At 40.8% G+C, this 15,907-nt stretch overlaps 2 protein-coding genes across 4 annotated transcripts; both read left to right on the top strand.

Moving 5' to 3' along the window:
- Positions 1–110: 110 nt before the first annotated feature.
- On the top strand, positions 111–12,173 carry LOC135580826 (filament-like plant protein 4). 3 transcript variants are annotated; one of them, XM_065106282.1, is made up of 8 exons: positions 111–304; positions 1,052–1,109; positions 3,713–3,804; positions 5,308–5,485; positions 6,244–8,674; positions 8,832–8,886; positions 11,337–11,698; positions 11,771–12,173. In XM_065106282.1, exons 3-8 carry the CDS (start codon positions 3,760–3,762, stop codon positions 11,799–11,801), a joined length of 3,102 nt encoding a protein of 1,033 aa, XP_064962354.1. In that variant the 5' UTR covers positions 111–304; positions 1,052–1,109; positions 3,713–3,759; the 3' UTR covers positions 11,802–12,173. The 3 variants fall into 3 exon arrangements, with proteins under 3 accessions (XP_064962354.1, XP_064962356.1, XP_064962355.1); XM_065106283.1 differs by lacking the exon at positions 111–304 and adding an exon at positions 353–886; XM_065106284.1 differs by lacking the exons at positions 8,832–8,886; positions 11,771–12,173 and having other exon boundaries at positions 11,337–11,485.
- Positions 12,174–12,301: 128 nt separating this feature from the next.
- On the top strand, positions 12,302–14,600 carry LOC103982713 (3-ketoacyl-CoA synthase 1-like). Its single transcript, XM_009399707.3, has one exon. It carries the CDS (start codon positions 12,864–12,866, stop codon positions 14,436–14,438), a length of 1,575 nt encoding a protein of 524 aa, XP_009397982.2. The 5' UTR covers positions 12,302–12,863; the 3' UTR covers positions 14,439–14,600.
- Positions 14,601–15,907: the final 1,307 nt, after the last annotated feature.

Raw genomic sequence — 15,907 nt, 5'->3', positions numbered from 1 at the left:
ATACCGAGTGTTTTATGGGACCCACTGAGAATGAGGATGGTGTAGATATGGGCAGGGAAGCGGCATCTCCGGGGTGCGCTTGCGACGACAACGTTGTGCTTTTTAAGCGAGCAGCCCTGACGGCACCATCTTCTACCCACTTTGCGCTCTCTCAGTCACTCTTTCCCCTGCATTTTCTTTGCTCCCTCCCATCTCTTTCTTCGCGTCTCTGCTCCTTTGATCAGCACGAGTGTCAGCCAGAAGTACAGCGCAGCGGAGGGAAAGAGAGAGAGGGAGAGGGGGTGGCACCGCAGAGAAGACGACAGTAACTACCTCGATCGCCTCCTACTCCTCCCCTCATTCTTTTTTTACCGTCTCCACCAAACTTGTTCGTGTGTCGAAGACACAAGCACAAGGATCAACACACACCAAGAACAATCTCCTCTCTTGCACATCTTTGGTCCATAACCATACCGTTCGTTGGATCTCATCCAAGAACTCGCACCGCGTGACCCACATTTTGTCCATCAAAGCCTTATCCATGTCTGCTCTGTCTCTGCCATTCAGATTTTGGGTTTTTAGCTGCCCTTTTCTCCTTCTCCAAGATTTATATTGCTTGGTTTTATCTCATAAACTTGGATGGTATCGATCGAATTGTGCCTTTCTAGGTTTTCGTTTTACAGATTCGCGATGGCATTGAGAAAAGAATGCTCCTCACTTCTTTTTCTCAAATGTTTGCTCTTTTCTCCTCTCTACTTGATTGATTAAAACCATTAGTTTTTTTATGTGATTTGTAGTGGATTCTCAAACTCTGTTTTTCTCGTTATGGAGATTAAAACTTGTACGAAAATCAAGCGGCCCAAACCATTCCTTTTGAAGCATCCTTGCTTCAGGCCAGACTAACATCGTATGTAGCAAAATCTGTTCAAGCTGTTCTAGCAGCACAATTTCTATTACGGCTTCTCTTCCATGCTTTTTTTTTTTCAAGTATCTTTTTCGCATGCATATCTGATCGAAATAAATGCCCAAACAGAGTAATAAATACTTGTCTAATTGACTTTTTCCTCTCCAGTGAACAGTGCCACTGCTCTCGCAGCATTAGGACATTCACATACTTGATTCCTGCAAAGGTCAGTACTGAGAATCACTGCATGTGTCCTTAACCATCTAACGTTCGCATTTATAGTTTTGATTCCTCTCCACTCTTTTCATTTAGGCTATGGTAAAACGTTGCTTACTTTTCATCTGCTCACTAGATGAACTCCTTTCATGTAACTTTGAGAATTATTAACTAGAGCTTTCATTACCTAGATATCTTGTACCCACTTACAAGATTTTGGTATGGTAGAGATTCAAGCTGAGCCTACTTAACTACACCTCCTCTCACAGTTTCAGGGAGATGGGAACAAAAAATGGGGCATGCACCATAGTAGCTAAAAAGACATGATACAAAGTGCAGGAATTACTGGATGATATACAAAAGTAGCTTTATCATGGGGAGAGCATAGAAAAGGAATATTCCGCAGACAGTAGTGGCAATAAGATATCTCTTCTTCTATTTGATATTTTTTAATTGAAATTTTCCTCTCTTAATGATGTCTCACTTGTGATCAGCTAAAATTATTAACATGATGCCTTTGTCACCTCTGATGAAGATTGTGAGATTTCGGATATTGAGAGGGGTGACGAGGAAGAGTGATTGTGGATGAATTTTGTGGAAGCTGACTCAAACTAAACATCATATAGGAAATGAACATGTTGCAGAATACAGATCAGTTTGTACGTACAAAAATCCTTATGCAGAATGGCTTCAACAATGAATGTGAAATGAAAAATTCATCATTTGTGCACTAGGTGACACAAAAGTGATTGCATTACAAGCAGATTACAATTACATTTTATTTCCATTTATGTCAAACCCTATACAACCTCTTGATAGAACTCTATTACTTTTTTTTTTTGAAGTAAAATAAATTTCATTAAATTAGAAAAACATAGTTAGGGGACTCCATGAACAACTCAAATCATCCAGTGTACAAAAAGAGGGGAACCTGCTGGTTCTACCAATAGATGCAAGCTGGTGAGCTTTGCAGTTGAGAGATCTTGGAATAAAGCCAGCAGAGAAGAAAGTAAGTTGGCTCAATAGGAGCTTTACATCAGAGATGATAACCTGGAGTTGCCAAGGAACTTGCTGGGAGCCATGAATGTAGTTGATGATGGGTTGGGCATCCGATTGGAGAAGAATGTTTTCCCAACCCATGGTTGCAGCATACTTGAGAGCCTCGAGGATTGCAAGCGCCTCTGTCATTGCAGCATTGTGGGCATTGCAAGGTTGGCAACCAACAGCTAGAGTAGTGTTGTCCATGGAGGTGAAGATGAAGCCTATACATGCAGGAAAGTCAGAAGAAACAAAAGAGGCATCACATTGCAAAACACAATAAAAAAACCTTTCTCTAGAAGTAGTAAACTGAGGAATTATATTACTAGTCCCCTTGGGTGATGGATATGCTTGATTAGTTTCAGTCATGAGGGCTAGAGCCTTGATAACTAAGGTAGAGGGATTAGCATGACGGTTGTGGAATTTGGAATCATTTCTATTAAGCCAAAGAGTCCAAAAAGAGTGAAATAAGGCTAAGAATCTAATTAGAAGCAGATATCTCATAGCCTTCACCTTCCAACAGCCCCAACAGCCAAGAGCCATCAGACCAAGAATGAAAGTGTCTGAATCTGATTCCTATTTTGGATTGAAGCAAGTTCCAAAAGAAGATGGATGAAGAACATTCAAGAAATATGTGAGCTGGAGAATCCTCATAGAGTTGACACATTGCACAGTGCTCAATCTGGTGGTGTAGAATGTGAGCAAAGAGATTAGAGGTAAGCAATCTTTTCCAACAAAGCTTCCAAAGAAATAGTTTGATCTTTGGAGAAATAGAAAGGTTCCATATCATCTTCTAGCCATGCCATCCCTTATCCTTAGTGTCAAACTTTAGAAATTGATAGGCATCACTAGTAGAGAGAGAGCCTTAAGGATTGGGTTGTCATATGACTCAGATCCAAGAATCGTCATGAGGGAGCTTAGCAATATGAATCCTCAGAATTCGGTCAACTAGAGAAGGGTGGAATAAAAGCTCAAGTTTGGTCAGATTCCAGCAATTAGAGTCCAACAGTTCAGAAACAATGCAGAAAGTAGATATCACATCAATGTAAATTAGGGTCGGCCAGTGTCTGTTGGGTAGGTTCTCAACTGAAGGGTCTGTCTGAATGTTGGTATTGTTGCCATCAGCTATTAGTTTTTGAAACCCAGTTTTGATATCTTTGATTAGATGATTGATATTGATCCTGGATCGAGAGAGATTGGATTTAGGGGAATCAGTCCAGGGGTGGAGGTTTCCATACTTGGCAGTTAAGATGCGGACCCAAAGAAGATTGGAGTTGTTAAGAATGGGGAGTATACGTTTTCAAAGCTAAAATATTGTAGCCAAGGTTCTGTTGATAGTTCCTGTTCCTGCCCGCTGGTGGCTGTAAACTACATATGTTGAAATACCTCCTCCTCAAAGGAAAATCTCAAGTGATTCTGTTCTTTTTCTTGATAATATAATTTGGTTTTTTTTTATCTTCCTTAAGTAACTTGCAAATTTTCTGTCATCACAAGTTCATTTTCGAATGCACTTTTCTTTTTAATTTTTATTTTTAACTTGTTAGGTTGAATTTTCATTTTTCTTGTATTTTACAGATTGAAGCATGAATGAATGGCATAGACTGTAGTCTATTTATTTGGGGATGGATCGGCGAAGTTGGCCTTGGAAAAAGAAGTCATCTGAGAAGGTTATGACTGCAATTGATTCCTCTCATTCAACTTTGTCCAACACTGGTGGAAATCAAGTCGATCAGATTTGTTCTTGCTTGCACCTATTTGGTGCAAAATTGAAAATAATATCTATATATCATCGATAGTAAACATATTTTGGACATCGTCTATAGATTGACATCAAAGATATGAGTTTGATAAGCAGGTTTCATGCAGGTTGATTGTACTAACATTCAGTGATGTTATATAACTTTCAGATTCATTTTGCAAATTTATCTTTTACTTTGAAAGAACATAAACCATGACTCCTTTAAAGGGTACCTCTTGGAATTCCAACTAATTTCACAACTTTAAGACTGCCGAAAGAATAAGCTGACCTAAGTCCATGTTGGCTAACGACTATGATACTAATTTGTGAAATGCATGTGTCCATGAAATCCAAGGAACAATGTTTCTAGTTTCATTATTTTGTTGCTTCTTACAAAAATTGCATATGATGATTTAATTTATGGGAACAAATGATTTGCGAAATATTGAAGCTTTTTGTAAATTGGTTTATATTCCTTTCACTATGCCAAACAGGTTATGAATTGGTTTCCGCTTAAATTCTAATTATCCATACATATATGATGCCCTCATGAGCATTACACACTCTGAATAGTGAATATCATTCTCGAAAATTCAAAAATATACTTGATCTTAAGTTCAACATGATCATTTTCGAAACATTATTTGATACATAGCTTGAGGCGCCTCTCAAACTTCTACTCCTATCAGGCTTTTAATTACTGAAGCCTTTTAAATAAAATGCAATAAACTGATATGAAATATAATACTATTATCTAGCACTATCACTACAAGATATTTTTATTTATTTTTAAGCATGATCTTTAATATATATATATAGTGTGTGTGTGTGTGCATACATACATATACATATACATATACATACATACATACATATACATATGTTTTGGGGCCTTTATAAATTTCCTTTCATGAGATATTCATTACCGTGCTTTATCTGCTTAACTGCAAAGGACATGAAAGATATATGTATATCTTGATACCTTTTTCCATGATATCAAGCTTGTCAGAAATAGTACATGAAAGTGCTTATGCTACAGATATCTGAAATAACAACTTTATACTCAAAGCAGTCATTGAGGTCATGAATTAGTACATTATCTTAAGCTTTGGATTGCTAGCAGAGTTCATGAGTTACCTAGCAAATTCAATTGTTATGCAATGACAATAAGATATACTGTCCGTGCTAGCAGATGACATTTATGCGTACTGCGATGTCTACTTTAACATTTTTTTATCTTTATTTGAAGCCGAATGCCAATTATCTAATGGTAAGATTTCATTTTGACTGAACTGCATAATTCTGTAGTTATTATTTCTTATCTTATCTTCCTGCATATAGTGAGATAAGGTATCTGTTAGATTCCCAGTTTACTATTCTCTTGATATGGTTCACATAGTCACTCACTTGAGGCAACTTGCTGTCTTTGCAGGATGGTAACTACACTGTTAATTATGTACAGATTTCTGCAGAATCATATGCACACCTAACTGAATTGGAAAATCAAGTGAACATTTTAAATGAAAAATTGTCTGCAGCACTAATTGAGATGACAGCTAAGGATGATCTAGTCAAGCAACATGCTAAAGTTGCTGAAGAAGCAGTCTCAGGTGTCAACATGTCCTATTACATTATTTTACCTGAATATATTTCATGCTAATATTCTAAAATGTGGTTCATGTGGCTGCACAAGAAGACATTTTGGTTGATTGGCCCTGTGATCTCTTATATAAGACCTACATGGTTTCATTATGTGTTTTTGTTGCATATGCACCCAATAACGCAGTTTTATGCATCTCACATGTTTTTCCTTATTTCTCCTTATTTTATGATCTTGGCCATTCATGTTAGGTTCTTATCATCCATGTAACATTTGATATTAAATTATTCTTCCACACTTCTCTCATCCTATTTGTTATGTTTTTGCTTCACACTCTTTATCATCCATGTAACATGCATCTCACATTCATGTTACGTTTTTACTTCTCATCCATTGAACATTGGAATGAATGTAATTCCATCTTATGCATTGCATGGTAAGCTTCTAATTTAGCAAGAATTATCTATATATAAACTTGACCATATACTTCTACTTTGTTGCCTAATTTTTGAAGCTTGCTCCTTATGATACATCCATATGAGATGCATTCATGACCAAAGTTTTTACATGTAGCCACATCCTGTACATTCTCAATGCAGTGACCTGATTCTTGCATAACACAGCAGCATCTTGGAACACTGATGATGAACTCAGTATTTTTCTTAGGAGTTTTGAGAGATGATGACTATAGATTACCTCGTTTTTTGCAAATTTCTAATTTTGAGCGTTGGTGATAACAAGTTATTATTCTTTTCTTAATTATTTTAGGTTGGGAAAAAGCTGAAGCTGAATCATCCGCACTAAAACATCAACTTGAATCTGTCACACTGTTGAAGCTTACAGCTGAAGAACGTGCATCTCATCTTGATAGTGCCCTGAAGGAGTGCATGAAGCAGACAAGGAATGTGAAGGAAGAAAGTGAGCAAAAATTACATGATGTGATCTTTGCCAAAACTAAGCAATGGGAAAAAATCAAAGCAGAACTAGAAGCAAAACTAGATGCTTTCGAGGAGGAACTGCTCAAGGCTTCTGCTGAAAATGCAGCACTTTCAAGATCTATTCAAGAGCGTTCAGATATTCTAATGCAAGTTAGTGATGAGAAGATGCAAGCTGATACTGAAATTGAAGTGCTAAAGACCAATATAGACTCATGCAAAAAAGAAATTAATTCATTGAAATATGAGTTACATGTCACTTCTAAGGAGCTTGAAATTCGGAATGAAGAGAAAAATATGAGCACAAAATCTGCTGATGCAGCAAATAAGCAGCACTTGGAGGATGTTAAGAAAATATCAAAGTTGGAGGCAGAATGCCAAAGATTACGTGGTCTTGTTAGGAAAAAGCTGCCTGGGCCTGCTGCACTGGCACAAATGAAACTAGAAGTTGAAAATTTAGGTCGTGACCATAAGGAGACTAGAATGAGGCACTCACCTGCAAAGAATCGTAGTCCACATCACAAATCAACTCCTACTTGTGATTTTGCTTCAGAAAGCATCCACACATTGCAAAAGGAGAACGAATTTCTTACCACACATTTATTAACCATTGAGGAAGAAACAAAGATGTTAAGAGAGGCTCTGTCAAAGCGTAACAGTGAGTTACAGGCTTCAAGAGATATGTGTGCTAAAACAGCAAGCAAGCTTTGTAGTGTTGAAGCACAAATGCTAGCTCTGAACCAACAAAAAGTCTCATCAACACCAAATATTGATGTCTCTTCTGATACCACCTTAACCCAAAACGAAAGCAACCCGTCAAGCTTGACCTCCATGTCTGAAGATGGAATTGATGAGGAAGGAAACTATTCGGTACCTTGGGCTACAACGTTAATGTCAGAGCTCTCACAATTTCAGAAAGAAAAAGATACTGTGAAGTCCAAGAATATAGACAATTCAAATCATTTGGAACTTATGGATGACTTTCTAGAGATGGAAAGATTAGCTTGTTTGTCAACAGAGTCCAATGGAGCAACCACCATATCTGATGGTGTGCTTGATAAGATGAAAACTGAAAATACCAGTGCTACTTTACTAGGTGATGTTCAGAAGGACGATACTAGCGAAGTACAAGTGATGGCATCAGAGAAGTCAGAAATTCTGCCTTGTACCAATCAAAACCACTATGGACTTGTAATAAATAAACATGATCATCTGTTGGTGAAACTTCAGTCAAGAATAGCTTCTATTTTCAAATTGCAGGATCAAGAAGTTGATATTGGTAAAGTTTTGGAAGATATAAGACATATCATGAAGGAAACACAGGAAGAGTTGCCTCAGCACTCAATAAGCTGTGTCGTTAAAGGAAATTATTTGACAGATGCTTCTTGTGATGAAAAACCTCGTCATGATGACATCAATGAGACCACCGATATTGTTATCTCTATGCATGACAGTGTTTCATCTGCTGATGGTAAGAATGACTTGGGTCAAGAGTTAAACAATGCTATAACTGAGATTCAAGATTTTGTTACATATCTTGGGAAAGAAGCTATTGTTACACAAGATCATCCATTTGATACTCAAGGACTAAGTGAGAAAATCCAGCAGTTCTCTTCCTGTGTTAAGGATGTTCAACATGATGAAAAATGCTTGAATGATGCTATACTCATTTTATCCCATATTCTGTCTGAAGCCAGTAAGGTAGGCTTTAGGATGTCATTGGATATGAATAATGAATGGAAAAGTAGTATTTCAGATTGCATAGACAAAGCAACATTACTCGAGAACAGAGTAGCTCAGCATGAACCAAGAAATGAAAATTTCTCAGGGAGGTCTTCTTCATCTCATTTAGAGATTGATGGGCCTATCAGTGATATCAATGAACAAAGAACAACAATGCAGAAATTCTCCTTGAAGGAATTTGAACAGATGAAGCTGGAAAAAGAAAACATGCAAGTGGAACTGTCAACTTGTACCAAATTACTGGAAGAGATGAAACTTCAGCTGGTTGAAACTGAACAGAACATGACAGAGCTTAGATCTCAATTGGCCGCTAGTAAAAAATTAAATAGCTTGTCTGAAACACAATTGAAGTGTATGGCTGAGTCTTACAATTTGCTGGAGTCACGTGCGCGGGAATTAGAAACTGAAGTAAATGTCCTACATTCAGAAGTACAGACATTAAGCAACAAGCTTCAGGAAGAGAGGCAGTTTCACGAGGATGATTTGGCCAAATTAAGAGATCTTCAAGAGAAGATTGTCAGGTTAGCTAATGATTACATATACTTTGAATTGCTAAATCTTTTAATCCAGATAAGTCTGGTTCTGTTGAAGTTGGTGTTTAGTTAGTTGGTGTCATTCATATATTTGGTACATTATCTGATGTCATCTTCTTGTTTTTGTTTTTTTGCTAAAATGAAGGTATGATAAATGTTGCATGTGCTCAGATGCTTACACTAGTACCAACAAAAAACAGGTAATGACCAATGCTTGAGTTCATCATATTGACATTTTGCTGAGCCATGTACATTCCATTTTTCTTCTTGATATTATTTAGTTGGAAGGATGACTTGAACATTTGACCTTATTGAAAACCTCTTAAGGTGGTTCTCATAAGCCACTTATAATGGTCTCTTGGAACACAAAGTTAAAGGTTACAGAAATTTCTACGGTAGTTGTCATAGTTTCAAAAACTTTGCCAAACTATTTTATTGTGCAAACAACTTTGCTAAGCTCAGACTAATGTTTGTGCTATATTGACTCAAGAAAAGGCAATTGCATTTAACAAAGGACAGTTCAGTATTTTCAAAAGGCGCTCGGGTGCTTAGGCGAGGCTCGAGCGCCTCGCAGAAACCCGGACATAACGCTTCAATGAAGTGCTACATGAGTGCTTGCCTAAGCCCAGGCGCCTGGCGCCACGAGCGAGTGCCCGAACCAAATTTGGTTGGGTTCAAACTTTGGTTTGATTGGACTTATAAGTTGGTTCGATCGAACCAACTAACATAGTTATCCTAACACTGGCCAACCCTCTCCCTTGCCCGACCCAGTAAAAGAAAACAAAGGTGAAATAAAACCCTACATCCGTTGCCTTTGTTCGCTCTACTCGCTATCATCGACAGCCTCATCCAAACTCATTTGATGTTGCAGCTCGGTTGTCATCGCTACAACACACCCGTCTCTGTAGCTCGTTTGCCACTACATCTCGTCTAAACCCTAACGTTCGTTATAACTCTATTTGTCGTTGCCGACAACCTCTTCCATCACCTTCATTTGCCACCTTTGCACTATCCGTCCAACGCTGCGGCTCTGTCCACCGTCGTCAATAATGTCATCTACTACCTTCGTCCTTCACTGTAGCTTTGTTCATTCGTAGCTACAGTTTCGTTCATCGTTCTCTTCTTCCCCCACCTTCCTGTTAATTAAACTGTGAATAGACAAGCAAAAACTTGTTTGGAGCAGTTTAAATATATTTATTATATATACAACACCATCAGCAATATGCACTTTTATTTATATGTAAAACTCTCCAACCTTTTACTTGATGATGCCTTAGAGCGACAAAACATGCTTGATTAATAAGATGTTTTTGGAGCAGTTTAATTCTAACATAGATCTCCATAAACATATTTAGCATATTTCTATTTAGCTGTATATTATTTTAATTATAATATTCGGGAGCCCCTTACTTTGCTTGGGTAGGTGCCTGGGCGAGCGCCTAGTGCCTTGGATGTTTTGGGACCTTGCGCCTAATATTTTAAAAAACGTTGGGATAGCCCTATGTCCATATTGGTCTGCACCGTCACCCAGCAAATGGGAACAAGGTGGTTGTCTGTAAGGAATGGTGTAACCATCCATCAGCAATTCAGTACTAGGAGCAGCCTTTACCAGCTTGTTTACATTGTATCAAGCATACTGCTGGACCAATTGGCATTCCAAGTGTCTTTAGTCGAGACACTTTCAATCCGGTTTTTTAATCACTTGTGGAGGGGTCCCGAGGCTTCTTGTCAACTAATCATAGGCCAACACATGATAGGCATTTAATGCCCACCTCAGTGGCAACTCCAAGAAATTATCATGTTATTTTAGTCAACCATTAATGATGGTAGATTTTGGCTATCAGTGGGTCAACCTTATAGCATTTATGAGTTTTCACCTGGATGTCTCTATAGATGGCTAGTGACTAACACCATCATTATTCCTCATTGACTCTCGCATTTACTCACCTATATTCAGGGGTTGATCACACCTTGACTTAGTCATCGGAGGAAGACCTTCCCAGGCCCATTTCCGGCTTCTCTTAAGTTGCTTTACAAAATGGAACCCTGAGCTCTAGGTTGTTTTTAATGTAGCCTAACACCCACATTGTGCTTGCTAATTGCAAGGAAAAAGAACTAGATCAGATCTAACATCCCATTACAGCTAACGACCAAAGCAAGCATCCTCACTTGTTCATGAGCTTGCTGTGGTCTACCAGTGTCACTTGATATGGATCAGTGTTGGGATGTTGTTATTAACATTATAACCTTGATCTTGGTCTACTCGAGATTAACCCCTTGTAGCAATCTATATCGTGTAAGGTTTTCAAGATGAAGTTGTAATGTTTGTGATACTTGACCCATTGTCTTCAGTTAAGCAACAATGTCAGTTATGATGATAATGTGTTTGACTCTGTAATATCAATTTTAATTGGAATTATGTGATATTATTTTCACAATCCATTATTTTGACCTAGATGATAGGCATGCATCATAAATTACTGATTTTATGGCTTCCAAAGGTTCTATTGCAATTCAATCTGTCGTTTAGTTGTTCTTTAGTTTATGAATATGGAAAGGACTGGAATTTGCATGAACCAAGTCATATATAGACTCAGATGATGTGTAGCTTCTAGTTTAACTTTTAAATCATCAATATGTCCTATAATAGGAGAAAGAGATAGAAGCTGCAGCTGAAAAGCTTGCAGAGTGTCAAGAGACCATACTTATGCTCGGAAGGCAATTGCAAGCATTGTGCCCACTGGCAGATCGATCGGATTCTTCCCCAAAGAATAGAAATCTCATGACTGATGACCATTTTGAAGGTAAACCTGGCCCTAGTGGATTTAACATTCGAGCCATGCATAAATCAAGGCACTCCATGTCAGAGGTGGAAAGTTCTGCTGCTTTTATAACACCAACACATGGAGGTGAGTCTCCCTTGGATAGATTCGTCTCCCAGGTTTGCCCATCTGACATAGAAGCAGGTCATCTTACAAGATCGCCTGTCAACTCAAAGCACCGAAAGCATAGGTATTCTCAGTCATCCTCTTCTACTTCCTTTCCTAATGTTTCGCCCAATAAGCATGGTCGTGGTTTTGGCAGGTTGTTCTACAGAGGAAGAAGTGATCAGTAGCTTATGCTTGTAGAGATCTTTTCAAACGGATAGATTGAGTTCACTCTAGTTAATGCTGGACGGCAGATTGCAGCTTTGAGCCTGAAGTAGATGATTGCTTGCTTCTGATGGCAAATGACTCCTTTACTGGCACTGCAAAACATCATTATCCATAAGGTTTGCTTGACTTGCAGCTTGCACGGAGGAGCAGCATCCACGTCCTCGATGAAGATAAGTAATTATCATGGCATTTCGTTCGTTTTCTATAAATTTCTGTACAAATTAATCGTGAAATTGTTGTTCCTTTTGAGGCACAAACAAGCTCTGCAAACATCTGTGCTTTTTTATGTACAGTTAATTGGCTTAAAAGCTGCAATCAATTTCTTTAACTTATGTCGCGAACCAGAAGTCTTAGAATTTGAAGGGATTTATGCTTTACATGCTTACCTTGTATTATATTGTTATCAAAATTGTTCTTATGCATGTCCGTCAGCAATCGCCTTATTGTCGCTGTAATTTCTTCATGCGATGTTCTCTTCCAGAGCAGAGTTGACCCTTCACTTAGATACAAGTCTCCAATAGTGAAGATGCTGAGCTGCATAAGAGGGCAGAGGAGTTCATCGAGACGATGAACAGCGCCTGGAGAACAGAGGAAGACGCTGATATGAATCAATGGGAAAAGCGTACGTGTGACAAATATGTTATTTGGAAACTGTTGAAGGATAAATATGTCAAAATGTTTGGATTTCTTTCTGGTCAAGTCAAGCTCGGGAGGAAGGAGCGTCCGTCATTAATCATGGCGGAGGCGGAACGCGTCAACGCAGCTTCCGCCCGCCACCCTGCCTGGTTGTTGAGCGATCTCCAATTAATTTCGGCCACCTGCTTCACCCATCGCCTCCCCAGTCTTCTCTCCAGCTGCCGTTGTCCCATCCACGACTGCTGCTACCGTCGCTGCCGTCGGCGCGCACACACATTTACTCTCCGTCCTTCTTCGTCTTTTCCTACTGCATTGATTTCTTACCATTTATATATCTTCCTTCACTGGCTGTCGCTGGTGCCACCATCCCTGTCTAGTGGATTAGGATGGAGGCAGCGACGGCGGAGCCCGCTGTGATGGGCCGCGAGTGCCTGACCGCGGAAATGGCCTTCGGGGGCTCCTCCATTGTCATCAAGATCCGCCGTCGCCTGCCCGACTTCCTCCAGTTCGTCAAACTCAAGTACGTCAAGCTTGGCCTCCACTACGCCGCCGTCCCCACCGCCTACCTCCTGGCCCCCCTCATTCTTGCGACCGTTGCCGCCACTCTACGGCTCGATCGGCTTCTCTCCTTGGACCCCGCCACCGGCCTTGCCTCCGTCGCCGTCCTGATGGTTCTGTTCGGCGCCTACTACCTGAGGCGGCCGCGCCCCGTCTACCTCGTGGACTTCGCTTGCTACAGGCCCGAGGACGAGCACAAGATCTCCAAGGAGGGGTTCTTGGAGATGACCGAGTGCACCCACGTTTTCACCGGGGAATCACTCGATTTCCAGACCAATATCACGATGCGATCAGGGCTGGGGGACGAGACGTACCTGCCGCCGGGGGTGCAGGCGCGGCCCCCTCGGCTGTGCATGGCGGAGGCCCGGATGGAGGCGGAGGCCGTCATGTTCCGCTGCCTCGACGCCCTCTTCGAGGAGACGGGCGTCGACCCGGAGCGCGACGTTGGCGTCCTCATTGTTAACTGCAGCTTGTTCAACCCGACCCCGTCGCTGGCTTCCATGATCGTGAACCACTACAAGATGCGGGAAGACGTGAAGAGCTTCAATCTGGGCGGAATGGGCTGCAGCGCGGGGCTCATCTCCATTGACCTCGCCAAGGATCTGCTCCAGGCGAACCCCAACGCCTATGCGGTCGTGCTGAGCACGGAGAACATTACGCTGAACTGGTACTTCGGCAACGAACGCTCCATGCTGTTGTCCAACTGCATCTTCCGGATGGGTGGCGCCGCCGTCCTGCTGTCCAACCGACGGGCGGACGCGGGGCGGGCCAAGTACCGGCTGGTGCACGCGGTAAGAACGCACAAGGGGGCGGACGACGGCTGCTACGGGTGTGTGTACCAGCGGGAGGACGACCGCGGGGCAGTCGGGGTGTCCCTGGCCCGGGAGCTGATGGCCGTGGCCGGGGACGCACTCAAGACCAACATCACCACCCTGGGGCCCCTGGTGTTACCGCCGTCGGAGCTGCTCAAGTTCTTGGCAACGCTGGTGGCGCGGCGGGTGCTGAGGCTGAGGGGCGTGCGTCCCTACATCCCGAACTTCCGGCGGGCGTTCGAGCACTTCTGCGTGCACGCCGGGGGGCGGGGGGTGCTGGAGGAGGTCCAGAAGAACCTGAGGCTGGGCGCGGCGGACATGGAGCCGTCGCGGAGCGTGCTGCACCGGTTCGGCAACACCAGCAGCAGCTCGCTGTGGTACGAGCTGGCCTACGCGGAGGCCCAGGGGCGGGTGCGCCAAGGGGACCGGGTGTTGCAGATCGGCTTCGGGTCCGGGTTCAAGTGCAACAGCGCGGTCTGGCGCGCGCTGCGGGACGTCGCGGTCGGCGTCTGCGGCCGCTGCAACCCTTGGGCGGACTGCGTCGACATCTACCCCGCCACAGGGATAGACCTGAGGTTGGAATCGAATTGATGGGACGCAACGCCACCTTGCAACATGAAAGCAACAAAGTGCTTTCATTTATTATCATCTATAAACCTTAACAACAAAAATAAGCCTATCGAGATTGCTAGTGTGAGGGATCAAAAATTGTTCTTTGTAAGAGATAATCTGTGTTGGCATTATTCCTTTCAATATATATATGAAACTAAATAGAAAGTTTTTCGTACAATGAGTGGACCAAAAAAGTTGTCTCTTTTAGGGCTAATTATATATTAGATCTTCACATTTTAATTTTTAGGCTTAGAAATTTTATATTAAAATATTTATAATTATAAAAATAATATATTTATATTTATTTATCATAACAATATTGGTTTTATCAATGAAAATATGAAAAATATTAATTAAAAATATAATTTCAATGTTTCAATTGTTGATGATGGACGATATTGGTGGTGATAGACAACGACATCGTTAGAGGCCATGGGTGACAATTATGGATGAGATCAGAGATGAGAGCTATTTTGCATCTTTATCGATGCTGATGTAGTTATCGAGCAGCCATTTCGTCGTTTTGCATCTGTATCATCATCGATGCAGTTATCGAGTGATGAAAGAGTCACTCGACATTTGCATGAACGTCAACGTAGATGTAGAGAGGTGTCACTCGGTAATTGCATCGACACTAATGCAGATATAGAGTGATGTCGCTCGATAATTGCGTTGACACCGACGCAGTAGCCGAGCAGCCATTTCGTCACTATGCATTTGCATTGGCATCGATGCAGTTGTTGAGTGACGAAAGGGCCGCTGATGTAGATATCAAGTGGCCCTTTCGTCACTCGATAATTGTATCAGCGTCGATGCAGAGCAACCCTCATCTCTCACCATCGCTCTCCTCATCCATAACAGTCACCCATGACCTCCAGTAGCGTCGTCGTTCGGTACCATCGATGTCATCCGCTGCCATCAATTGAGATATTAAAATTATCTTTTTATCTATTATTTTTATATTTTCGTAAGTAAAACTGATGACATTAGGATAAATAAACATAGATGTTTCATTTTCATAACTATAGGGATTCCAATATAAATTTTTTAATCTAGAGATTAGGATACTCTAGAGATCTATTTACATAGGCAAATCTATATTTTAGTATAATGACATAGGATAACATCGCTCTACGTCATGCAAATTTTCATAACTAATAGCTCCATACACTGATCATAACGAGATTTTTCAGCTTATTTTGTTGTTGAAAATAGATTATTAACTTAGCAAATATGTTATAATAATATGTAGGCTCCAACTAATTAAATTAGTAGAGTTCCAAAAATGCTTAACCCTAAGTCAAAGATAGTAGGTTAATTTTCAACCATGTGACTCATCAGTAATTTCTTTTTAATTATTGATAGATAAGTCTCATCTTGCCGAGAGTTTTAGCTTGTTAAATTAATTTTCTTTTTCGTTCTACAATAAAAGCGTGATTTGAGAAGTG

Source organism: Musa acuminata, chromosome BXJ2-4 (assembly GCF_036884655.1).
Source record: "Musa acuminata AAA Group cultivar baxijiao chromosome BXJ2-4, Cavendish_Baxijiao_AAA, whole genome shotgun sequence".
Taxonomy (NCBI): Eukaryota; Viridiplantae; Streptophyta; class Magnoliopsida; order Zingiberales; family Musaceae; genus Musa; species Musa acuminata.
Note: the sequence above shows the minus strand (reverse complement) of the source record. Positions and strands in the feature narration are given on the sequence as shown.

Coding starts and splice junctions, on each gene's coding strand:
- LOC135580826 (XM_065106282.1), top strand. CDS start 3,760: ATGGATCGGCGAAGTTGGCCTTGGAAAAAGAAGTCATCTGAGAAG. Junction 8,675..8,831: donor CTTCAAGAGAAGATTGTCAG/GTTAGCTAATGA, acceptor GCTAAAATGAAG/GTATGATAAATGTTGCATGT. Junction 8,887..11,336: donor CTAGTACCAACAAAAAACAG/GTAATGACCAAT, acceptor GTCCTATAATAG/GAGAAAGAGATAGAAGCTGC.
- LOC103982713 (XM_009399707.3), top strand. CDS start 12,864: ATGGAGGCAGCGACGGCGGAGCCCGCTGTGATGGGCCGCGAGTGCCTG.